This window comes from Dermacentor silvarum, chromosome 1, assembly GCF_013339745.2.
Source record: "Dermacentor silvarum isolate Dsil-2018 chromosome 1, BIME_Dsil_1.4, whole genome shotgun sequence".
Classification (NCBI taxonomy): domain Eukaryota; kingdom Metazoa; phylum Arthropoda; class Arachnida; order Ixodida; family Ixodidae; genus Dermacentor; species Dermacentor silvarum.
Window position 1 is genome coordinate 305766555 of NC_051154.1, and position 24616 is coordinate 305791170.

At 47.7% G+C, this 24616-nt stretch overlaps 1 protein-coding gene across 1 annotated transcript in view; it reads right to left on the reverse strand.

The window, feature by feature from the left end:
- Positions 1 to 24616, reverse strand: part of LOC119437278 (valine--tRNA ligase-like) — a 103257-nt gene that overhangs the window by 1364 nt on the left and 77277 nt on the right. Inside the window, exons 23-25 of the mRNA XM_037704336.2 lie at positions 16178 to 16289; positions 15281 to 15456; positions 6442 to 6591 (exon numbers count right to left, since the gene is read on the reverse strand). Coding sequence (XP_037560264.1) covers positions 6442 to 6591; positions 15281 to 15456; positions 16178 to 16289 — 438 coding nt within the window. The remainder of the gene's footprint in view (positions 1 to 6441; positions 6592 to 15280; positions 15457 to 16177; positions 16290 to 24616) is intronic.

Here is a 24616-nt window from a genome sequence, read left to right on the forward strand (position 1 = left end):
CTCAACAAAGTTGCGAACGATGTTCACGGAATCGATAACTGCCGCGAAAACGGCCGTGGGGGTGTTTGACTTCAAAAATTTGGACTTGATGAATATACCGGACTTCAAAAATGCACCGTCGGGGTTCCCATTGAGTTCATGCATTTTCGCACCCAATTTTTCGGACGAATTGAGACCCCAAAGGTCGATTTCCCGGACTAAATATCACTCTTTCCGAGCCACACTACCCAATCTTGGAGGCCGCCATGTTGGATTTTGCACTGGCTTGGATTCCAGTGGCTCGCTGTATACCCTCCAAGATTGGAAGGCGCGCGCTATCAATAGAAAGCTCGCGCCATCCTCCCGTCTCGGAGGCCATGGCCGCTCTTCCTTGGCTGATAAAACGCTCCAGAGTACTGCACTTTTTCTTTTTATTTTCTAGTATATGCGCTCTGCACTATCCTTTTAACCATTTATTGTGGTATGTTTTTTTATTGCCGTGCGCCCGCCGTATGTGCGAGTGACAGCGCGCTTTCATGGAGAGCGAACGCACGGCGGAGCATAAACGCGATTTCCTCCCTCGCGCGAAAGGCCGTTGGGGGGGGGGGGGGGGGGGGGCGACTTCTATTCTTCTAACAACTGCGTACTTAGCGCCGGAGCGGGTTCTCGCGCGCACCGTATCTTGAAAGCGATCTCCAGACGGCCCTGACTTATGCACTGTGCTTTCACCGCTCAGTTTCCGTTGAAGCGATAGACCGCACGAACCTTCGCTCGCTGCTGCGGCGGCCGCGCTCGTGCGCGCTGACTCCACGCTTGTCAATTCAGCGAGTTTTTTTTTAATCTCTTAAGTTTCGGTTACTATTTTGAATGCGGCGTGTACATTGAGCAGGTATCTCGGAGACCCATGTCTCAGTGATCGGCACCACCTCCTATGCCTTCGTTAGAGCTAAGCGGTGCGAAGCTTGTTTCTTGGATCTCCATGGCGAACTCCGTTGGCGGAGATCGCCAACGCGGTGACGTTCGTGTCGACTGTACACGGAGACAACGTCACTGCTGCGCAAATCCAAGGAAGTCGATCCCCTCCAAGCGTAGTATGAGGCAGGACATTATTACAGTTTTTTTTTAGGCCGCACTAATAATTTTCTTTGCCTAACGAGTTTTTCGAACTATTTTTCAGTCCCCACGAGCTCGGAAAATTGGTTGGTGACTCTACGGAGCGCCCTAACCTAACCGCCGCACATTGCTACCAGCCGGAAACTTCCAATTATCCGAATAGAGCCACGCGAGCCATTCAAATTATCCGGTTGAATTTGCATTGAGAATGACGGGACCGCTCAAATTCTTCGAATTAACCGAAATTTCGAATTAACCGAGTTCGAATTATCGAGGTTTTACTGTAGCTAAGTGTTGAATGGACCACCTTTTTAATGATGGTTTAAAATGCCTCTGCTTACAGGATTACAGCGTCTGATACAATTTTTCAGTACTCAGAAAAGCATGTTACTACAATAGTATGCATTAACAGTAAACAATAATAAGCCCCACACAAAGTGAATCAACTAAAATGTGCTGTTTTACTATAAACTAATATTATTAACAGCACACACGTTATTGCAAAAATCCTAAACCTACGTGAATACAGTATAGACCACTTCTAACGTAACCGCTTATAGTGCAGGACCGGATATAATACGGTGTTTTCCGTTAATTTTCCTATATCACTCTGTGTATACGCGTATCGCTTATAGTGCAGTTGCAGGAGGCGAAATACCGGTTACAGTGCGGCTGCCTGGATATTCGGCAGTCAACCGAGATGGCGAATGCTTCCCTCAAGCCGCAAATATAATACAATGTAACGCGCATGCGCGTCGCGCTCTGCGACGTCACGGTAGTGAACAACCAGCGTCTATACCCCAACGACACGACACAAACGGCGTGCCTGGCGTCGTCAGGCGCATTCAAACGTTGCTGGCGCGTGAATGGCTCTGTTCGCATTTTTCGTCTGCCGCCCACGCATCCCAGCATTCGTTGCGCGGAGCGGGCAGAATGACGCAATGGTGGGAGCGCGTGAAAGTGCGTCCCCCGCGGCAGCTCTCTGCGCATTAACAAGCATGGTGTCGCGCGCACAAGCAAACATGAACACATCTCACTCGATGACTGCGGAGACTTGCCGTCAAAACGCTGGAGTGAGGAATCAGCAGCGAGCGCTCGCATTAACGCGAACTAAGCCACGAAAACACAGCGCATGGCGGACTGTGCCTCCGTCGCAGACGGCTTTCAAGATGCAGTGGTCCCGGCGGCCGCACGCGACCGCGTGAGGCACAGCGCCCCCCCCCCCCCCCCCCGAAGCCTTGCGCGCGACCGAACACGGCGCGCTTCCTGCCTGCTATCCTCCTTTTCGCGCGGCCGAGATTGAGCCGCAATTTGAATTTGAATTAACAGTGGTGCTACAGAGCACTTGCAATTTTTGGAGCAGCAGAATTTTCATTTTGGAGCACTTTGGACCAGCCAATTCTGTAATTTGGAGCAATTTAGAGAAGCTAATTTTGCGTTTTGGAGCAATTCGGACTATTTTGGAGGAGCAAGTCACTTTTTACACTTTTAAGTACTTCAAAACTTATTTTAGAGCACATATGAGGGGCTAGGTAAAACAGTTTCAGACAAACCAGATCTCATAGAGATAATGTTCTTGGACAGAAGTAGCAGCACTCAATATTATTTAGCCCCAATAATGTCAATAGTAGGAAAAGCCAGTCATACATTCAAAGTTGTGGATCAACCTCCTCGGTCATTTTCTCAACACAAATAAATAGGCAGAGGATAGTGACTCAAAGAGCATTATATTTTAAGGAACACTTTCAGAGTACGCAACATGTGGATGTCAACATGCAGAGCTCCTGCCCCAAAACGATCAGATTCTTGACCTTAATAAAATATTGAACTTAATATCACTTAGCCATCACATAAGGCACACTTGTTGACATGCAGAACTTTTTCCAGAAAGTTCTCAAGTTGCTGCAGCTTTTGCTTGATGTCTCTAAGCCTAGTCATGCTCTCAGCAAGACTAGCATTTGTATCAGCAAGAATCACTTGGCCACAATGGTGGAATGCCCACCATGGTGGGCCATGTTTGTATCACTGTCGCTCTTCAATGCATCCAGTGCTATGAAACTGATAGCAGTATCTTCGAAAGTGATTGTTTGAGGAAATGGCCCAAGTTTGTCAACGCATTGCTGCGGCCACTTTCGCTTGCCTGTGACATGGTCAGTCCATATTTTGACCATTGTCATGCTGTCGCTACAGATAGATGAAAGTATAGTCAATGCATGCACTGAATCTTTCTCCCCAACAACAAAACTGAAGTCAACTGAGCTGTGATAGCCGAGTGATAGCTGGTTTCTTCGCAACCATGGAGAAAGGAGCATGTCACTCAGCCAGCCTCAGCAAGCCAACCTCCTACGATGCCGCCTTTCTCTCTCAGGCCTCCACGTGCGCGGTGGCTCTCGGGAACAGATAAGCCCACAAGGTTGCCAGAGAAGACACTGCTTGGTATATGGTAACCTTTATACATGCTCTTATGAGATGACAGCGCCCACTTCGGATCTAGGAAGTCGTCATTCTGTACTGTTTCGTCCTATCATTCCCAACAGATACTTGCTTAGATACTTGATATTTCAATACCACAGAATTGTAGTAGACATTCACTGTATAGATTATTAGCGAGAGGACTATTTCAATTACCAAAAGATAATTGTCAAGTACAACGAGAAGGCATGTGATACAATGACACATGAAAAGGACGATTGTAATTGACAAAAGTGTACACATAAGTTGCTATTTTTAATTTTCAAAAGAGGTCGAAGGGCAAAATCTGTGATGTGTAGAACGAAGGCTTGGTAAGATCATTATGCTTAGAATTGGTTATGATTCTCATAGCCCGTTTTTGCAGCTGAACATGACCTCCATGGTGTTACGGCACCCGTGGAAAGTCAGGTGCACTGCCAAACCTCAGAGGCTATACATTATGAATTCGCGTTTAAAGGTAGGCGACTAGAAGGTACCGCTTGCCAATAATGTGACGAGAGCCTACTTCTTTATATATTTTATGACTGGGCTTCAACATTATCACGTGATGCTCGCTCCTGTTTTTTTCTTCCTCCATGTTTGCAACAGTCATTGTCCGGCACTTTCCTCACTTAATCCCCGCCCTCATTAGTGCAGGCATCAGGAGTGGACTTGGCGTCACTTGAAACTGCTTGAAGAAGTCGCCTGGGATCAGGTCGCTATTCAACACGCAAATAAAAAAAAAATTACCCCCACCTCCCCGAAGGGAATCGTGAGGAAATGCGAATGCATTTCTTGCGCCGAGAGTACACGGCGTAGTAATTTTAATGGTGTAAATTAATGACGAGACGAGGATTTGTACCGTAACCATCTATTTACACATTCATCAGCACCTGTTTGTGTTGTCATTGTACCTGACGGCCATAATCACAGCCTTGTGGTCGCTAAAGTCTCTTCGTACGTGCTCTTCGCTTCGCAGCCTTGTCTTCCGCTTCTTCTCCTCCGGTTGATGATGACGTTGAAGCTACTGCAGTGACGTCACCTCCAGCGAGAGGTGTAATGCTCGGGTTGGATTGTATTACACTTCTTGCTAGGGGTACCGTTGCCGTCAGACATTCGCCTTCACCGACTTCTGCCATCGCCTTGAGAGGCGCCCAGCCAGCGAACGGTCGAGAGTGAGGCGCGCGCTTCACTCCATTTATATATACGTGCGAGCGAGCGAACGGGAGAGTGGGGCGCAGGGAGGAGAGAGAGCGAATGGCGAGAGAAGGAGCGGCGAAGCACTGCACCTACCCTCTCCTACACTCTCTCCACACACGCGGGAGCTCCGCCGAGTTCCCGCGATGCGAGTGCCCTCACACGCCAGAGCGCGCTCCTCCTCTCCACTCACTCTCCGCTACTCCGCCCACACCACCTGCTCCGGTTGCTAGGGGCGAGGATAAGCGCGCGCGTCCGCAGCTGTTGCTATGGGAGAGGGAGTGAGAGCGGAGAGATAACACCTGCCGGCGCGCGGACACCGACAGACGCCTGACATGCCCCGACTAAGAAATGCATTCGCATTTAAAATGCAGGATGCGCGGAGCTAACACGACAAATGGCAGATGCAGCCGATGCAACGTTTCAACACTTAGCAGCTTGACTTTGCTTGTCCTGCGGTTTGAGTAGTTTGGGTGCGGTCTGCAACTACTGGATCAACTAGGCCTAGCTATTTTCGGTTTCGAGGAGGAGCCGACGACATGGTCAACAACCATGCCAACAAAACCTTCAAACCAAAATATCGCTATTTTCACACGTTCCTGCGGTCAAATTGGCACACTGTCATGCAAGCGGAGTCTGAATATTGATCGACACGCTGTAAGGTGTCCGAAATTTCATAAATTTTCACCAAGGCCATGTCGCGTCAAAAGCGCATGTTAGTGGTGGTCAGAAGTGCGCAGCTAGGGTGTCAGCGCAGTTGACGTTTTAAGTGCGAATGCACTTCTTAAGCGACCCCGAAAACTCCGCCGGCATCCGCGCTCCTTCTCTCCCCTAGCAACGGCGCGAGGAGCGGAGAGGAGCGTCTGTAGCAACGGCGCAGCGACGTCACGCCCCACGTGACTGCGCGCGCTCCGCCCTCCGCTCCGTGGCTGCGCGCGCCCCGCGCCGGCTCCGCACCGCTCTCCGCGCCGTGACGTCACGGCGCGTTGTGCAGCTGGCGCCTCCGCGCCGTGGCTGCGCGCGCCGCGCCGGCTCCTCGCACCCTCTCCGCGCCGTGACGTCACGGCGCCATGCAGCTGGTGTGCCTCTCCCCCCGTTAGGTTTGCACTCACCCTCGGCCGCCGCCTCTCCCCTCGCGCTGACAGCTCCCTCCTCGCCCGGTAACAGCCCCTCGTGTGCGTACTCTCCCCACCGCTCACCCCCTCTCCAACCGCCTGGCGTGTTTCGCTCCGCCGTCACGTGTTGTGTGTGTGGCGCCGGCGCGTCAGTCGTGCTCTCTCGCTGCCGTCTCCTTCGCTCGGCTCTGCAGTTTAGTCGCGCGCGCCCCCTCATAGCATCACCCCGTGCTTCGCACTTCCTCATACTCCCCTTCGGGGAAATGCGGGTTTTTTTTCTTAAGATTTTTTACTTCATAGACGTTACACGTGATATTTTTTTATACGCCAAAGTCGCAATGCATTAGGCCGGAATACTGCGGGAACGACAACTTATCAGAGGGGATTCTAATACATAGGTGTCTATGAGCCTTTTGCTGGGACTGGGCTTTAGCGACATCATTTCAGGGAAAACGTACAAACAAGGAACGTATCAGTGGGGTTCTACTGTAGTCAGGTATTTGCACAATTCTCATAATCATATATGAACAAGTCGGTAAAGAGGGAGAGTGAGCAACGCAAGCATGCTACTGGCATCAAGACTCACCTTGTCAAAGTTTACGGCCTGCACCTCAGCTGGCACCTTCGTAGTGTAATCCGCAGCAGATATTGCGGTCTTCAACTTGGATAGTTGGGTCTCCAACTTCTCCTGCTTTTGTGATAGGCGCTCCATTTCTTTTGCAGGGTCCACAACACCCTGCATATACATTTCAAGTTCACACACGTGGCGTATGAGAACAAAACGCATGGTGCCAACATTACAGCTTATTGTTTCCTTCAAGTGTTCCAGAAATGACTTATTGCAGCAGCTAATGTGTAATATGTGTACCCTCATCCAACAGGGCTGTGAATGACACTGATCAGACAGATGCAAGCCTACGTGAGCACTTATGCCAGCCTGAAGAGAGGCCTATTTACTTCAGATTGTGATGAGTTTCCACAATCACCTTTGCATATTCTCACTTTCCACAAATGCTTATCATGCAGAATAAGTGACCAAGATAGTGTATCACCTCGAAAAGGTGCAAACAGATTCGGTCAACTTTTTAAATCAAAAGCAGAAGTACTATACCATATAAACTGTAAGTGTTAAGTGTAGCATCACTCTCTTTTAAAGAAAAAAGCAGACATAACCGTGAGCATTTGTTCAGTTGCAGAACAGCAAGACTGACACAAGCTTTAGAAAATTCGCAACTATATTTGAGTTTGTCCAGTTTACCTTTCTATATTTACTTTTCACACAAAAAGCAAACTACTAAAAATGTATACATTATGTTGAGACTTCTTTAACCACTATGCTGCAGTTATCAACCAATCAACTCGTGGGCGACTTAAGCATTAGGAATTGTATCTGACATTACTTAAAGCGGTGAAAGAGAAAGCCTCCAGTATTGAAGAGCGCATGAACTAAACTTTATGGCCTCCTCGAAATATGCAGTGCCAGAATGTTTGGTCAATATTATGGATTCCAGCTGTGTGAGCTGCAGAGTTGTGGCTGCAAACATTGAAAATTGTGTAGAGTCAATTCAAAATTTTAAAACCTACTCCTCATGTTTTTCCAACCGCATTCCCCAAGCTTCATTGTTCAAATTTCACAGTTTTGTGCCATACAAGTCTGCAGGTGCCTTGAGACATTGTGCTCAGTGTTGCCATTTTAGTGGTTTTGTCGCTAGATTTAGTGACATAATTTTCTACTTAGCGACCAGCGACGTTTCTTAGCAGCATGGCTGAACAACTTCTGAAATTTTAGCGACTTCAAAGTTAAGAAAGTTGCTTCGAAAATGGCTCTCTATAATGCACTTCATTAAAAAAAAAGCTACAAGTAGGAGGCTGAAATTGGCTGTACGGCGTGTTGACTCCATGGTCATGATGAAACAACAATGGTTTCCTATTATAAAGTCCATACACTGCGGTTAGTTCCACTGAGGGAAATGGGCTTCACATTGTGCTTAGAAAATGCATGTTTTTGTTTTTATTCCTACTGAAATTCACGAGAATGGCCCTTAATACTGTGGACGCTGCAGTTTTATTTAATGCATTCAGTTGGTGCACGTTGGCAAGCGTAGCAGTAAATTAAATTACCAAGACTTATTACACTCAATTTTATGGTAGGACTTAGAATGCAGTTGCTGAATAAGATATATCAACTGCACAAGGGCTCAAATTGGAGCAGCTGGGCTCGTTCATGCAAATTTGAACGCACTGCTTCCGTTTCTCGCGGCTTTCGAACAAATAATTAATGCACGGAGCATTCAGGTGGATCAAGAGTACCCCCATAACTCGGTATTTGACCTGTATAAAGGTTAAGTAATTGTCATTGCTGTGCTAACGACATGACCAAACACATGTTGCAAAATTTGGTTCTAGAAAATTTACAGGCATACTGTGTACCAATTGCATTTGCATGCTAGGAAGTTTGGGTTACCTGTGTTGTTTTGAACTGTGCTGAATATGTAACCTTACAATCTGAAGGTAAACTTAACATTTCAGCTGTCATCACCTGTTGTTTTGCAAACGTGTTATTAAAGTAAAAGCCCTTTACAGCCTGCTGGAAAATTCACCGTTCATTCCTCACCTTCACGAACACCAAATGCAAAAAGCTTTCGTAGATGCGTTGCACTAGGATTGTCCATATTATAGTGTTACAAAATGCTTACGTTATTCAAATTTCACCTGACAACTTTAGTGGCAATTTGAACAACATTGCAGAAACATGTTGTGAATACTTAGCGACTTATTTGTCTCAATTAAGTGACACGCTAAAAAAGAAAGTTGGCAACACTGATTGTGCTGCTGCCGACTTTGCAAGGTTCAGCTATTTAAAGAACCCAATTAGTAATGAGGAAAAAATATTTGTCGACTTTGATTATTCCAATTACAGTAAAACCTTGTTAATTCGGAAAATCGTATCATTCGGACTCTTCCTCTGGTCCCGGCCAACGTAAGCATTATTCAATGCAATCAAACTCTCCTTAATTCGGACTTATTTGGCCGCACATCGATTAATTCGGACAACTTACAGAGCTCAGCGTGCGAGGAGCGCTGCAAATGTGCAATGCAGAAGAGCAAAAACGGCGGTAGCGTCCAACCGAAATGAAGCAGCGGAGTCCGCACCGCCATAGTCATCAGCGGAAATCGTGCGTGGATGACAGTAACGCCGGCATGCTTCGTGTCTATTTGTCCCTTTGAAGCCTTTATTCTTACGTTTACCACCGTGCATAACACTGCATTGGCCGCGAGCTTTCATAATTATGTAGTCACCATCCATGATTGCGTCGATAGCGGCCGGGGTTTCTTCCGCAGCGGTTGCAGCAAACAGGAGTTTCGTTTTGACTCAATGCGTGCTTCGGCCGCGTGCATTCAGCACCGCAAAGTTGCCGTTCATAATTGCGTCAATAGCGGCTGCGGTTTTCTCTGCAGCGGTTGCGGCAAACAGTTGTTTCACTTTGGCTCGGTGCGAAGCTGTCGAGGATGAAGGGCACCGGCGACATCGTGATGGATGGACGAGCTGTTGGCGATCAGCTTACTGGCAAAAAAATAATTGGGATGCGCGTGCGGTAGTGCAAAGCACGTCACAAATGAAGGCGCATGCCACGGCCGTACTGCGAAGGAAGACGCGTGGCCTCGATTGCCGCTGCAAGAGCCAATGAGTCACGAGATCAGAATTTCAGCTTCCGCTCTGCTTTTGTGCAGAAAAGCAACAGGATTTGTTCATTCATTCACCAAATAAACTAAATAAAGTGTTTTCACGTAGTAAGCATTTGCTTATTGTTTTCTGGATACTCTCGATAATTCGACATTCGGTTAATTGGGACATTCTTTTCGGTCTTGTGAAATCCGAATTAACGAGGTTTTACTGTACCAAGGTAAAGCAAAAATGTATATAGGGTAAAGCTTTGTTCTTTTGTACTTGTGTTTCTGGCACTGTTCTTTGATAAAGCGTGGTTTAAGAATCATTGTGATGTCTCAGGCTCCAAGCAGAACACAAAAGGAAGAGGACGGACACTCTCCATCCCCTTTCTTTTATGTTCTGCTTGGCACACTAAGACATCACGATGAATCTACCAACTAGCCCAAATTCCAGTTCTGCTTTAAAAAGTATCAAGGCAAGTTGGGTGCGGCTTTGTTAATGCAACAAAATGAAGTTTCCCAGATTCAGTTGTACTTTAAGCAGCAAATCAGTACTCTATTCAGATGCACAGCAGAATGACTTGCCATGTACCACGACACCAATTTCATTGTGTTTTTGTGGCTGCGCAATATTTCACTAGCTGTTCCGCGTGCCTTTTTGTCATGATGCCTGTAGCTGCTCCAACAACATGCATGGTAAACGCTGGTTTATATGAAAAATGTGAAACACCTTCTAAGAACAACCACATACAAGCCCCTGCCGGGTATTCGACTGCCCCTACCAATGCCAAGTTGCTTCTCCTAAGTTGCTTCTCCTTGCCTGTTGGCCTGTGTAGCCACTAAGTGGCACATGAAGCTATTAAATTGGCTCTGAGAGATAATCCTTTCTGCCCTTTTCTGGTCTGTTTTTCTTTGCCATCTTTGACCACATCAGTTGCATCAGGATGGCTCCTGTCACACTGTCCTGTCAATGAAAGTCACTACCAGCCAGTTTTCACTCGCATAGGGACCCCTGTTCACAAGCACATTGTTGAAAAGTTAGATTTTAAAAAATGCAGTTTCATTAAGCATGATAAGCCAAACATCATGAGCATTATAATATGTGCGCACCAGCCAGACTTCTACACATTACAACATGGGTTCTCAAAGTGGGTTCCGCGGAACCCGGGGGTTCCGCAGGCCCCTGCTCGGGGTTCCGCGAGCCACTGATAAATTTTCCGTGGTCCCGCGCTCGCCAAGTGGCGAAAACGGCGAACACGAGGTGCGCTTGATCCACAGAACCTCAATTACCTATGCCCGAGTGTCAAAAAGCACATCACAGTGCGTAATGGCAACGCGCGAACTGCGCAATAAATCCGCAAGCAGCTTGTAGCCACCCAATCTCCGAAAACGGGCAGCCATGGGCAGCGCGCCTAAGCTTTCGCACTTGGATCTCGGAGGCTCTAACTTACCACCGTGCGCATTTCTCCCGTTTGTAGATAGGGTAGGTGCCGATAGCGTACGTGCGCACTGATGTTATACTTCGGAGGAATAAAAAAAAACTGATGCGTGGAGCACCACAAGTGCGCACCGCAAAAGAGCTAAAACGGCGCTAGCGTCCAAAAACGAAGCGATGCAGTCCTCCTTGGTATGGCCCTCAGCGGCAATCGTATGCTATACGTGACTGACAGCAACGCCGGAACTCTTCGTGCCTAATTGTGTCCTCAAAGTCTTTATTCTTGCGTTAATCGCCGCGCGTAACACCGCGTTGGCGGCTAGCCGCGTGCCTTCATAAGTTCGTAATCGCAATCTATGATCGCGTCGATAACCAGCACAGTTTCGTCCGCAGCAGCGGTTGCGGGAAATAGTAGTTTCGTTTTGACGGCGCGCGCGTCGGCTGCGTGCCTTTCGCAGCTGCGTAGTCACCATCCATGATCGCGTCGATAGCGACCGCGGTTTCATGCGCACTTGTTGCAGCAAACGGTAGTTTCGTTTTGACTTGGTGAGTGCGTCGGCTATGGCGTCGGCCGCCTGCCTTCTGAACCGCAAGGTCGCCGACCATGATCTCGTCGATAACGGCCGCGGTTTTCTCCGCAGCGGTTGCGGTAAGCAGTAGTTTCGCTTTGACTCAGTGCAAAGCTGTCGAAGATGAAGAGCACCGGCTACATCGCGATGGGCGGGCAATTTGTTGGCGACCAGCTCACTAGCGAAAAAATAATCGGGATGTGCGCGCGGTAGTGAAAAGCGTGTCTCAGATGAAGACGCGCGCCGCGGCCGCGCTGCGAAGGATGTCGCGAGGCCTTCGCCGCTGCCAGCTAAAATAAGTCATGAGATGACGAGAACTTCAGCTTCCGTACTGCTCTTCTTCTTTCTAAGGTTTTACGTGCCAAATCCAGTTCTGACTGTGAGGTACGCCGTAGTGGAGGGCTCCGGATTAATTTTGACCACCTGCGGTTCTTTAACATGCACTACAATGCAAGCACGTACACGGGCAAAACTTTTTGCATTTCGCCTCCATCAAAATGCAGCCGCCGCGGCCGGGATTCGATCGCGTGACCTCGTGCTCAGCCACGAAACGCCTTTGCTAATTGAGCCACCGCGGCGGGTGCCGCACTGCTTTTGTGCAAAATAGAAACAAGATTTGCCAATTCATTCAGTAAATAAAAGCGCCTGTTGACGTAGTAAGCATTCATTTATTGTTTTCGTGATACCTTGGGTAATTCGACATTCGGTTAATTAGGACATTTCAATTCGGTTAAATGGGGGGGTTCCTTGGCGCTTCATGGAGCTTAGCAGGGTTCCCTGGAATGAACATGCTTGAGAACCCCTGCATTACAGGAAAAATGTAACCACTTACATAATTCAAAAATGCAGTTGATTAAAGCGACGAATTGCTGCCCCACGAAAGTAATGGAGCAATTACTAAAAAGTAATCAATTACCACTATGTTACTTTCCTCCCAGCTTTTATTAACATAGCCCCAATACAGTAAATAGAATGAGCTGGCCTGGCTCTTTCAGTGTGCACTTTGTAGCCCTTCACCTGTTGTTCATCTTCACTAACAATTGCATGACAGTGACAAGAACTTTATATTGGTCCAGAAAAACTGTGGCCAGGGGGAGCCGAAGGCTCCCTCAGGTCAAGTTGGTGGCTCGGCCCACGATGGCATCGGGAGGCGAAATCCCGTTGCGATGTCGTGGGCCCTCTGGACTGCCTAGAGCTGGATGTGGTGGTTGTCGCTTCTGAGGAATTCCTCCCACTGTTCCTTTGTGACAAGTATAGAGTTTTCTATGGCTGGGCACAGCCCGAGCATGTGATCAAAAGAGCATGAATCGGCTCTGCATTTGGGGCATGACTGCGGGAAGTCTGGGTCTGTCCTGCTAAGAGACCGCAGAGTGGGGTATGTGCGGGTTTGTAGCATTCTGAGCGTGCCAGCTTGTGGTTTGTTTAGTTTTGGGTGAGGAGGAGAGAACTACCTCCTTTCCAAGTGGTAGTGTGAGATGATTTTGTGAAAGGTGCACAATGGGTCTTTCTGGATGCAAGCCTCGTTACGAGGATGGCCGTTGACGGCTGCGCGTGTCGTGAAATTGCGCACCAGCCGGTGAGCCCGTTCATTGGGGTTGCAGCCGTGCGGTTGAACCGAGTCCCCGAGGTGGGCCGGGAACCATGAAATGTGGAAATGTGCTTCCGTGCCAATTTCACTGAAATTAGTGAGCGTGTTGATCGCAATCCTATTCGCCCGTTTCGACACGTGTGCCGCTGAAAAGGATCTAATGGCTGTACTCGAGTCCGAGAAGACGAAGACGCGAGAATGTGCACCGTGTATGGCCAGTGCGATAGCCGCCTCCTCCACCTAGTGAGCAGAATTGGTGCGCACAGAGGCCGCATCTCAAAATTTTCTTTGGTCATCTTCCCTCGTTCTCCTGTGAAAACACCAGTAGCACCACTGAAAACTCAATTGACATTGCACACTGTTGGGAAGGATGGTGTCAAACACCAGGCCCACAAGACTGTGGTTACTCAATGCCGCGATGCTTTCAACTTCACTTTAGTTCTATGGTAACGTTGACGCTTGTATACACAATGTAACACACTCGATATAAGCTGTAGGCTGTGAGCTGCACACGAGACATCAATGTCATGGTTTGAGCACATGCAAAAATACCACAATTTAAATTTCAATTTTACTTGCAGATTTACTATTTCCGTTTGTGTAAAAAGTGAACATGTACTCAAGGATGTCTCACTTGACTTATGTGTGTTTTAAGAGTTCATGGTGGCTTTAGGTATAAGAAACACTGGTCTAGGCAGATCCAGCATTCGCAGGCAAAATTGTGCAGCTGTAACATAACAAGCACTAACATTTTACCGCGTTACGGCTGCACTCTCACTAGCCTACTTTAAATTAGATCAAGCAGTGCAGCTGAACTAAAGAGGGAGTATGCAGTCAACTTCCGTTAATTCGGCCCTGATGGTACCGACGAAATCATCTAATTATCCGGTGGGTCGAATTAAACAATATGGAGAAAAACGGTCAAAACACACCGCTGATTTATTTGGCAATAAGTATTTGTACGATTACAGTGGAATCTTGTTGATACAATCTTCACAGGAACCGGAAAATAAAGCGCGTCATCCAACATATCAAACCAAATTAAAGAAAAAAAAAAAAAAAAAAGCGTATCACCCCGAAAAAGATATTACGCAAAATCGTATCAACGAGGTTCCACTGTACAAGACATCCCCGGATCGAATGCACGCCCGCTTTCTGTGTGTCCTAAGCAGAAAATTAATGTAGAAGTAAAATTAAAGCTCCCAGGCACAGTATAAATCTAACGCGCACCCGATTTTTTAGCAAGAGAACTGGACAAGGTCTAATAAGTGTTGTACAGTGGTGGCCGAATTCTTTATGTGAGATTCGCCGCAACACAGCTGTGTTAAGCGGCTAAGCATATGAATGCCACAAACGTGGTCACCAGCTGAATTTTCTGGAGAGAGAAAAAAAAAAAAAAAAAGGGCGTGCGTTAGAATTGGATAAACACCATAATCGGTTATTGCTTGAAAATCTTCCTAGGCCAGGCCAAAAAAAGACATTTGCGACGAGATATGATGGGTGTTCAACGCATTCACTGTCCCCTAAGGTCTGCATAGACAGACTCTGCCAGTAAAGGGGTCGTTATTGTGGTTACTATAGGGGTCAGGCAAGTGCATGCCGACTGGCCAAGTTCGAATTATCAGGCAAAGGCCAATTTTAAGGTAGAAATAATGAAAGTTTGGGCCCATAGAAATCGGGGTCGAATAAACTGAAAAATCAAATTAACCGGAGTCAAATTAACGGAAGTCTACTGTACACCAACTGCTCACCACAGTGAGTGCCAGTTAACTTAAGCTTTGGTCAACCCAACGTCAAAATGGGAGCAGATTAAACTACAGGCTTCCAAAAGTGCATTTTCTATAAATATAATTGTCACTCGGCATTCCAAGGCCACAGTGAAGTAGTGTCGCGTCTGCCATCAGTTCTACCAAAGCTGTCACATATGCTTATAGAGCATTCGAACACATCTATTGATGAATAATAAGGATGTGGCAAAATGTTTTGTCAACAGCACACATGCCTAGCTCCAAACTATGTGTGCAATGACAGCAACCTAAAGGACCACACACCATTTTTTTCCAAATGAGAAAGACCATGAGAATAGCCAGACAAGCATTGGAGAATTAGTCCTCCCTAAGAACACAACGTTTTAGGTGGTACACTGCCACACGATACGCCTTACCTTGAGCATGAGGAACGCCTGACAGGTGTCTGAGATCGTGGTCACAGCACACCCAACTGGCACGGTAGCGCCCTCTGTGAGGAGCTCCACTTCCGATGAAGAGGTGAGCGCAGCAATCACCACTGCCAGTGAGTGCACTGTCTCCCGGTTGCTGGGACTACTGCACTGCACGTACACTAAGCCAGAAGCAAGAACAAAGGGCGACAGCCTCAGCCACTTGCCTACCTAAGTTCAGCAGACAGTTCAAAGAATTCTACAAGCAGGTGTCCCCATATGCTTAGGATGGCCCAAATAAGGTGACAAAGCTTGCATAGCAGTGGGTTTCGAGGCAGAAAGCACAGTCACAAATTCTACTCTCCCTTTCTCCCTCTTAGCACGTGAGCTGCACACTATATCTGCTCCATACTTTCACAGCCCTTTTGTCAGCATGGTTCAATCGTCAGACTTTTGCTAGCCTAAATTATATCATGCTGGAATTACCGCGTTTTATGATTGCAACCCCTTTTTAGTTGTGGAATGTACCAGTGACCAGGTAAAATGATAATGGTGCCAACTGTATTTCTCCAGTGAGGCACCCTGTGGTGTCACGAGGCTGCTTACATAATCAAGCACACCGAAAACTGGTTAACAGCAATGATCCTAGTCACAACAAGCACAAGGTATTTAGCAATACAAATATGTTTGCATAATGCCAATCAACAATCCTAATCTATGTGATCATTTTCGACACTGCCCACACATGTACATACACTTATTAATAAGCAGTAAAAGTAAAGAAAAAAATGTTGAATACATGGCCAGATGGGAATAAATTTAAGCAAAGTACACATAGTTGTTTCAACCAGAGATAAAGGCATTGCTGCACAAGAAAGGAAAAGAAAAGATTCAGGCACTTACAGTGGACCTTAGTCTTGGTGAGGTTGTAGTCGGCACGTAGGGAGCGTACTTTGTGCACAAGGTCCTGCATGAAGCTCACCTCCTTCTCTAAGGACTCATTCCTTGCTGGGAACTGCCAAATAAAGAGAAATAAATGATACAGGCCTGACTAAGAGAGTCCTTTAAAAATAGAGCTACTGAAAACATTAAAAATAGGGACAGAAGATATTTCAGTCAATAAAATATTACTGTTCCACACCATGCTGCTGCTAAGAAAGAGTCTGGACCACTGTCCACTCAATGCTCTAGAGGAGGTCCTAATGAAATGCGTAGAAGCTCGTGTTCATTTCTTCACCTACATTGAATGCGTAGAAGCTCGTGTTCATTTCTTCACCTACACTGCCAGACTTCAATACACGCCGCAGTGAGTGTTTTTCAACTGCATGGGTCTTTGCCAGGATCACGGTAGATGCATGGGCTTGGTGGCTTCGCCACAACGCTGTCGTCTAACATGCTGGTTTTCACCATGCAGGTTAGTGAAAAATAGTCTTTTCAGTAAGAAATGTAGCGACTATTGTTTGGTGCAGCTCCTGAGCCCACGGTGCTGCCTCGCTCTCCTTGGTGAATGTGTGCATGTCATTCAGTCATTACTACTGCTGTCAGGAGATGTCGAAACCAATCCAGGGCCTAGTATAAATAATGTTCTCGCTGAGTTACAGAAGCTGACAGTTGGGCAAAGTAAACTAATCACTGAGGTACAAGGCCTAAAGGATCAACTTTTCAGCACCGATAAAACACTAACGGATTTAAATAAGCGAATGATGGAACTTGAACAACACTCCCAGGCACTGATCCCCCTACGAAGTGAATTAGAAGCTGTGCATGCTGCTACCACTGAAACTAATCGCCTGGTATTTAGCCTCGAGAGCCGCATAGAAGATGCTGACAACCGTTCACGTAGGAATAACTTAGTATTCCGATTCCAGCCCTTTTGAAACTTATGCGCAATCAGAAAAGCTATTTGTTGATAGTATTCGTGAGCACATGGACATAAGCCTCAATCCGAAAGAAATTGATCGTGCACACCGGCTGGGTCGCTACTCACCTGGCCGTAACCGCCCCATAATCGTCAAGTTTGCTTTTTATAAAACTAGGGATGGGCAAATAGTGAATTTAAGGTTCGAAGCGAATTCGAAGCGAATAGTGACTTGGTCGAATAATTTCGAATCGAATAGTATATATCACATATTACAGTAAAACCTAGTTCATTCGAATTTCACGGACCAAAAAAAATGTCAGAATTAACTGAATGCCGAATTATCAGGATATCCAGAAAACAATAAGCAAATGCTTACTACGACAGCACGATTTTATTAGTGTAATGGATGAGCAAATCCTTTTGCTATTTTGCACAAAAGCAGTGCGGAAGCTGCAATTCTCGTCATCTCGTGACTGATTGGCTCTCGCAGCGGCGATCGAGGCCTCGCGACTTCCTTCACAGCACGGCCGCGGCCCGCACCATCATTTGCGAGACGCTTTACACTACCACGCACATCCCGATTATTTTTTCGCCAGTAAGCTGACCGCCAACAGATCGCACGTACATCGCGATGTAGCCGGTGCTCTTCATCCTCGACAGCTTTGCACCGAGTCAAACCGAAACAACTGTTTGTCGCAACCGCGGCCACTATCGACGCGATTATGAACAGCGACTTTGCGGTGCTACGGCGTCCCGCGCGAAATGGGTCTCCCATTTCTGCAGCAAGTGCTGCGTGTCACGAGATAAAGAACCAATCAAGAGCGACGAGGGTGACGTCACGGAGCCATGACAACCAGACCTCCGCCGCTCTGCACCGGGTTATCAATTGTCGTCTCTCGCGGTTCTATGGAGGGATTTCTGGACGCTGTCCAATCGCACCCTTTTCGCTCACGGTGATTCCGCGTTCTGAGAGCGCGCGAGATCATATCGCGCTGCCGCGCGGTGAGACGCGATTGCCATGGTGGACTTCGCGGCAAGGCGCTGACGCGCGGCAATTTGCCGCTCACAGCATGACGCGCGCGTTTTGGCCGCTAGCGTGGCTGTAGCACGCGGCCGACGCACACACCGAGTCAGAACGAAACTACCATTCACTGCAACAACTGCAGACGAAATCGCGGTTGCTATCTATGTGATCATGGATGGCCACTACGCAGCTTTTTAGGCACACGGCCGACGTGCGTATTGAGTCAAAACGAGACTACTTTTTGCCGCAACCGCTGCAGAAGAAACCGCGATCATGAATGGCGACTATGAAATCCCGCCGCCAACGCGTTGTTATGGGCGGCGGTAAACGCAATACACGCACAAATAAGCATACGATTTCCGCTGATGACTATGGCGATGCGGACTCCGCCGCTTCGTTTCGGTTGTACGCTAGCCCCGTTTCTGCTCTTTTGCGTCGCACATTTCCGGCTCTTTAATGCAAAAACGTATAGCCTTCGAGATTTATAGTTGATGTATGGCAGCCATGACGTGAAGCATAGCCTCCGAGATGTGTACCAGCCGTCCGTGGCTTTTAGCTGCCTCTTCGGGAGCGCCGAATAATTCGAAAATATCGAATAACTGAATTCGAATCGAAGCGAATAATGAATATAGAATTATTCGATCGAATATTCGACAATACCGAATATTCGCCCATCCCTATATAAAACAAAAGAATTGGTCCTGACTAATGGTCACAAGTTAAAGGGGAGTAATTGCAGCATTGGCGAGGATTTTTCACCCGGTGTTCGAAATTGCCACAAACATCTTGTTGTTTTTGGCAAAAGCAAAGCAACACCTTTCAAACTACGCTTCAAAACACTTGTCATAGGATCCAAACGCTACGAATATGATGAACAATCTAGCACCGTAAATGAGATTCACTAGCAATCAAAGCACATTAGAGGTTCACTTATGCCCTGTCCCATCACCACAACGAATAACCTTTCTTTATCTGTTATTTTTTCTAACGCCCGTAGTTTTCTTCCTAAACACGAAGAAATATCAAGTCTTGTTTATTCATCCGGCAGTAATTTACTTATTTTAACAGAAACGTGGCTTTCACCAGAGATCAGCGACAATGAGGTACTATCCCACTTGCCAAACTTCGAAATTCATCGCTGTGACCGTCGAGGAACACGAGGAGGGGGGGGTTCTTATAGCATTTAGCAAGCAATTACCCTGTACACAAATCGCGCCTCCTACTGGCCTTGAGATAGCCTGGCTACTTCTCCGCTCTATCCCACAGGCCGTCCTGCTGGGTGTGTGTTATCGACCCCCTGTTAACAGCCCCGATTTCGCTGCAAAGTTAAACAGCATTTTATGCCAGGTTACTGACGCACACCCTAATGCTCATATTCTTTTATTCGGTGACTTTAACTTCCCTGGTATTGACTGGTGTGACTTATCTTCCGCAGCATCAACTAATGCTCAGGCTAGGGACTTCATCGACGTCTGTTTGAACTTTAATCTTTTACAGCTTGTTTCTGAACCAACACGTGTCTCGTGTGACTGTGCAAACATCTTAGACGTTATACTAACATCCAGACAGCTTATCATCTTTATCCTTCCTCCTGCAATCAGTGACCACAAAGTTCTTCATGCTACCTTTTTTTTTTCCACACCGCCACGTGCAACCCACAGCAAAACTATCAGCCTGTACGATAAAGGGAACTTCAAAGCCATTAATGAAGAACTCGCTGCCTTTCTACCAAACTTTGAATCTCGATTGTATGAGCAATCCATTCACAATAATTAGGTGCTGTTCAAAAGTAAAATTATTGAATTAGCCGACAAACATATACCAAAAATTACCTTTCGTGAAAACCGTCAGAACCCATGGTTGACTAACCATGTAAAGCGACTAGAAAATAAGAAAAAAAGAGTTTTTCGAGCCGCCAAGCAGAATACGAACGCCAACACATGGGAAAAGTATTATTCTACTGAAAAAACATACTTATCTGCTGTCTGCAGTGCCAAGCCTACCTTTTTTAACAACAACTTAGCAAAAATACTCAGAGAAAATCCCAAGAAATTCTGGGACGTAATCAACTTCACTCAAACTCGTGCCATAACTCTTGTTGACGATTCGGTAGACATTATGACTAATACTGGCTGTGCCAATTCTTTCAACAATGCCTTCACCTCAGTTTTTACTAAATATACTAGTGCTCCTCTACCATTACTGTCTAGCAACATAGTCTCTGTAATGCCGGCCATCATGTTCTGCACAGATGGTATCTCCAATGTAATTGATAACCTCAAGCTCTCGTCCTCCGCCGGTATCGATGGTATTATCGAGACTGTTAAAAAATACTTAAGATATCTCAGCTGCATTTTTGTGTCTTTTGTTTGCTCAGTCGCTTTCAGCAGGCTGCCTCCCTTATGACTGGAAAGTACGAAAGATCATTCCCATCTACAAAGCAGGCAACAGGAACAACCCACCAATTTAACGCCCAATCTCCTTAACGAGCCTTCCATGTAAGATAATGGAACATGTCATTTACTCACTCATCATGGACCATTTAGACGCCAACCATTTCTTTCATCCTGCACAGGATTTCGTAAGGGCCTTTCTTGCGAAACCCAACTAGCTCTTTTCATTCACGACCTTCATGCGAACCATGACTGCAATCAACAAACTGATGCAATCTTTCTCGACTATGAAAAAGCTTTTCATAAAGTCTCTCACCGTCACTTGTTACATAAACTTTCGTTCTTGAATTTAAACATAAATGTAGTAAAATGGCTAGAAACACTCCTCACTAACCGCGCACAATTCAGTACTATCAACGACCAGTCTTCTGTCCTTCTTCCGGTACTTTTAGGTGTCCCTCAAGGATCTGTTCTTGGTCCACTTCTTCTTTTAATATATATTGTGACAGAGCGATGAAGAAGACGTTTTGAGAGCACTTGAAGAAGACGAAGCTCGGGACTTCGCGTGCTTATTATGATCTTGTCAGCCGCTGCCAGTCTTGTAAATACACTGTAAATACATTTCTTACTTCTTTTCCCCGTAACATTTTTGGTGGAGTTTGCGGGCTCAAGCGCAAGACGGATTTACGCAGCGGGCACTCCTTGGCTGCATCTACCATGGCAGCTCAAGGCGAGGATGCTTCGGGCTCGTCGGCCCCCACGCCAACCGTCATTCTGGCACAACCGCGCGACCCCGGCACCTTTTCCGGCACTGACAACACGGATGTCGAAGACTGGCTTCAACTTTATGAGCGGGTGAGCAAGAGCAACCATTGGAACCAGACTGCCATGCTGGCTAATTTGATATTCTATCTCGCGGGAACGGCACACGTCTGGTTTCAGACCCACGAAGAGGAACTTACCACCTGGGACATTTGTAAACAGAAGCTCACGGATTTGTTTGGCAAGCCTGTTGGACGTCAGTGCACGGCTCAAAAAGACCTCGCTTCGCGTGTCCAGACGTGCACTGAGTCCTACCTCACATACATCCAGGATGTGCTCGCTCTGTGCCGCAAAGTGGATCCAAGAATGTCCGAAGCTGATAAGGTCGCACATGTCATTAAGGGCATAGCAGATGACGCCTTTCACCTCCTCGTCTTTAAGAATTCTTCTACTGTACAAGCCATCATTACCGAATGCAGGCGGTTTGAAGAAGCCAAGAGCCGCCGCATTGCCCACCCATTTCCCCGCCTCCCCAACACGGCTGCTACGTCCACCTGCGAAGACCTCCACAGTCTGCCCACGCCCAATCGCTCTGATGACATCGTCCACATCATCCGGCGTGAAATCGAGGCCGCATCTCCTCTCCAAACCCCAACCCTTGGCTCCGACAATTGCCAGTCCACCGTTTCCCTGATGTAGACCGTCGTACGCCAGGAATTGGCCAACGTTGGCTTGACCAATGTCTGCTCCATTAATCGGCCTGACTACGCATCGTCCACCTCTGCCATGCGCCCTCGCAACATGAATGCCCCTCCGCGGTATCGCAACCCGGCTGAATGGCGCACTCCCGACGACAGGCCAATATGCTTCACTTGTGGCCGTATCGGTCATATTTCACGTCACTGCCGCTCTTCGTGGAATTCGATCCCTTGGCCCTATCTGCCATCCGACCGCCCGCCTCATGCTGCTTCTCGCTTCCCACCACGCATGCAACCAGTAACTCCTGGCGACACTTCTCGGCCCGCCCGCTCTAGCCGCTCTCCTTCGCCACATCGCCGCTCCTCCCGCTCGCCCCCATTGCGTTGGTCACCGTCGCCCAGCTCCTTCCGGCGCACGCTTTCGGAAAACTAACGGGTGCAGCACCTAGAGGTGATGCTGCTATACCGACCCGACGCCAAAATCCTCTTCTGACCCTGCCCACACATCGGAACCTCATCAAAGTGAACGTGGATGGTGTACCTGTTACGGCTCTGATTGACACTGGCGCGCACGTATCTGTCATGAGTGCTCAGCTTCGCCATCGTCTCAAGAAAGTCCTCACTCCTGCCCCGTCGCCTGTGCTCTGAGTCGCCGACGGGGGAACGCCGGCCGTTATTGGCATGTGTCCAGCTCGTGTGAGTGTCGCCGATCATGATATTTCTGTTTTATTCTATGTCCTAGAACACTGCCCTCACGACCTAATCCTGGGACTTGACTTTCTCTCAGCCCATTCTGCCTTGATAGACTGTTCTGGTGTTGTGCAACTCGCTCTACCTGTTGCTATTGATCCCCCCGATAGTTCTCCGATCCGGCTATGTTCCACATAGCATATTCGCCTCCCTCACCTTGCCGTTACCTACTAAGTGTTTCACCCGTTCCGCCCATTCCAGACGATGACTACATCGTATCTCCTAATCTGGACGTCCTGCTCTCGCATAACGTCGCATTTCCTCACACCGTCATTACCATTACGGACAACACGTCCTGTCTTCCGCTAGTGAACTTTGGACTTAGTGCACAAGTTCTCCCGCGCGGCATATCACTTGCGCAAATCACGCCGGCCCAAGACTACCAGATTTCGGGTTTAAATGCTGACGACTCCTCGTGTGCAACTCTTGCTATGCCTCCTGCCCCTTCAGACTTGAATGCCCTAATGAAAATGATCGCGCCCGACCTTCCGCCCCAGTGTGCCAATGAACTACGTTGCCTCCTTGCCTCGTACTGGGACTTATTGCACCTTGGAGACCGTCCTCTCGGACAAACATATGTTGTCAAACATCGCATTAACACCGGGGATGCGAGCCCAATCCATCGGCGACCCTACCGCGTCTCTCCTACCGAGCGAGACATCATCCAACAGGAAGTTGATAAGATGCTTTCTCGTAACATCATTGAACCTTCTTGCAGCCCATGGGCATCCCCTGTTGTCCTAGTTAAGAAAAAGGACAACAGTTGGCGATTTTGCGTAGATTATCGGCACCTAAACAAGGTAACCAAGAAGGACGTCTATCCGCTACCACGCATTGACGATGCCCTGGATTGCCTCCATGGAGCACAATATTTTTCGTCCATAGACCTTCGCTCCGGGTACTGGCAAATTGCTGTCGATGACATGGACCGTGAGAAAACGGCTTTTATTACTCCCGACGGCCACTATCAGTTCAAAGTGATGCCTTTCGGGTTATGTAATGCCCCAGCCACATTTGAACGAATGATGGACGCCCTCCTACACGGTTTCAAGTGGTCCATCTGCCGCTGTTACTTGGACAATGTGATCGTTTTTTCTCCGACTTTTGCGACGCACCTCGAACGCCTATCGACGGTCCTATCTGATTTTCGTCGGGCGGGGTTACAACTCAATTCGTCCAAATGCCACTTCGGTCGTCGTGAATTTTCTGTGCTCGGACATCTCGTCGATTCTTCTGGTGTCCGTCCTGATCAAGATAAAATCCGGGCAGTGAAAGACTTTCCCGTGCCAACGTGCGCGAAGGACGTTCGCAGCTTCTTGGGCCTCTGCTCCTACTTTCGTCGGTTTGTCCGCAATTTTGCGGACGTTGCACGCCCTCTTACTCAGCTCCTCAAGAAAGACGCTGCCTTCATTTGGGGCCGTGAGCAAGCTCGTGCTTTCACTGAGCTGATCCGGCTGCTTACTTCCCCTCCCATTCTCGCTCACTTTGACGCGTCAGCTCCAACAGAAGTCCGTACCGATGCCAGCGGCCATGGTATTGGAGCTATCCTGGCCCAGAAACAACAAGGACAAGACCGTGTTATTGCTTACGCCAGCCGCCTTCTTTCCCCTGCTGAGCGCAAATATTCCATCACTGAGCGCAAGTGTCTGGCTCTCGTTTGGGCAGTGGGAAAATTCCGCCCCTATTTGTACGGCCGGCCATTCACAGTCATCACTGACCACCACGCTCTGTGTTGGCTTTCATCTCTGAAAGATCCTTCTGGGCGCCTTGGCCGATGGGCGCCTTGGCCTTCAAGAATACAACTACTCAGTTGTATACAAGACAGGCCGGTTACACCAAGATGCGGACTGCTTG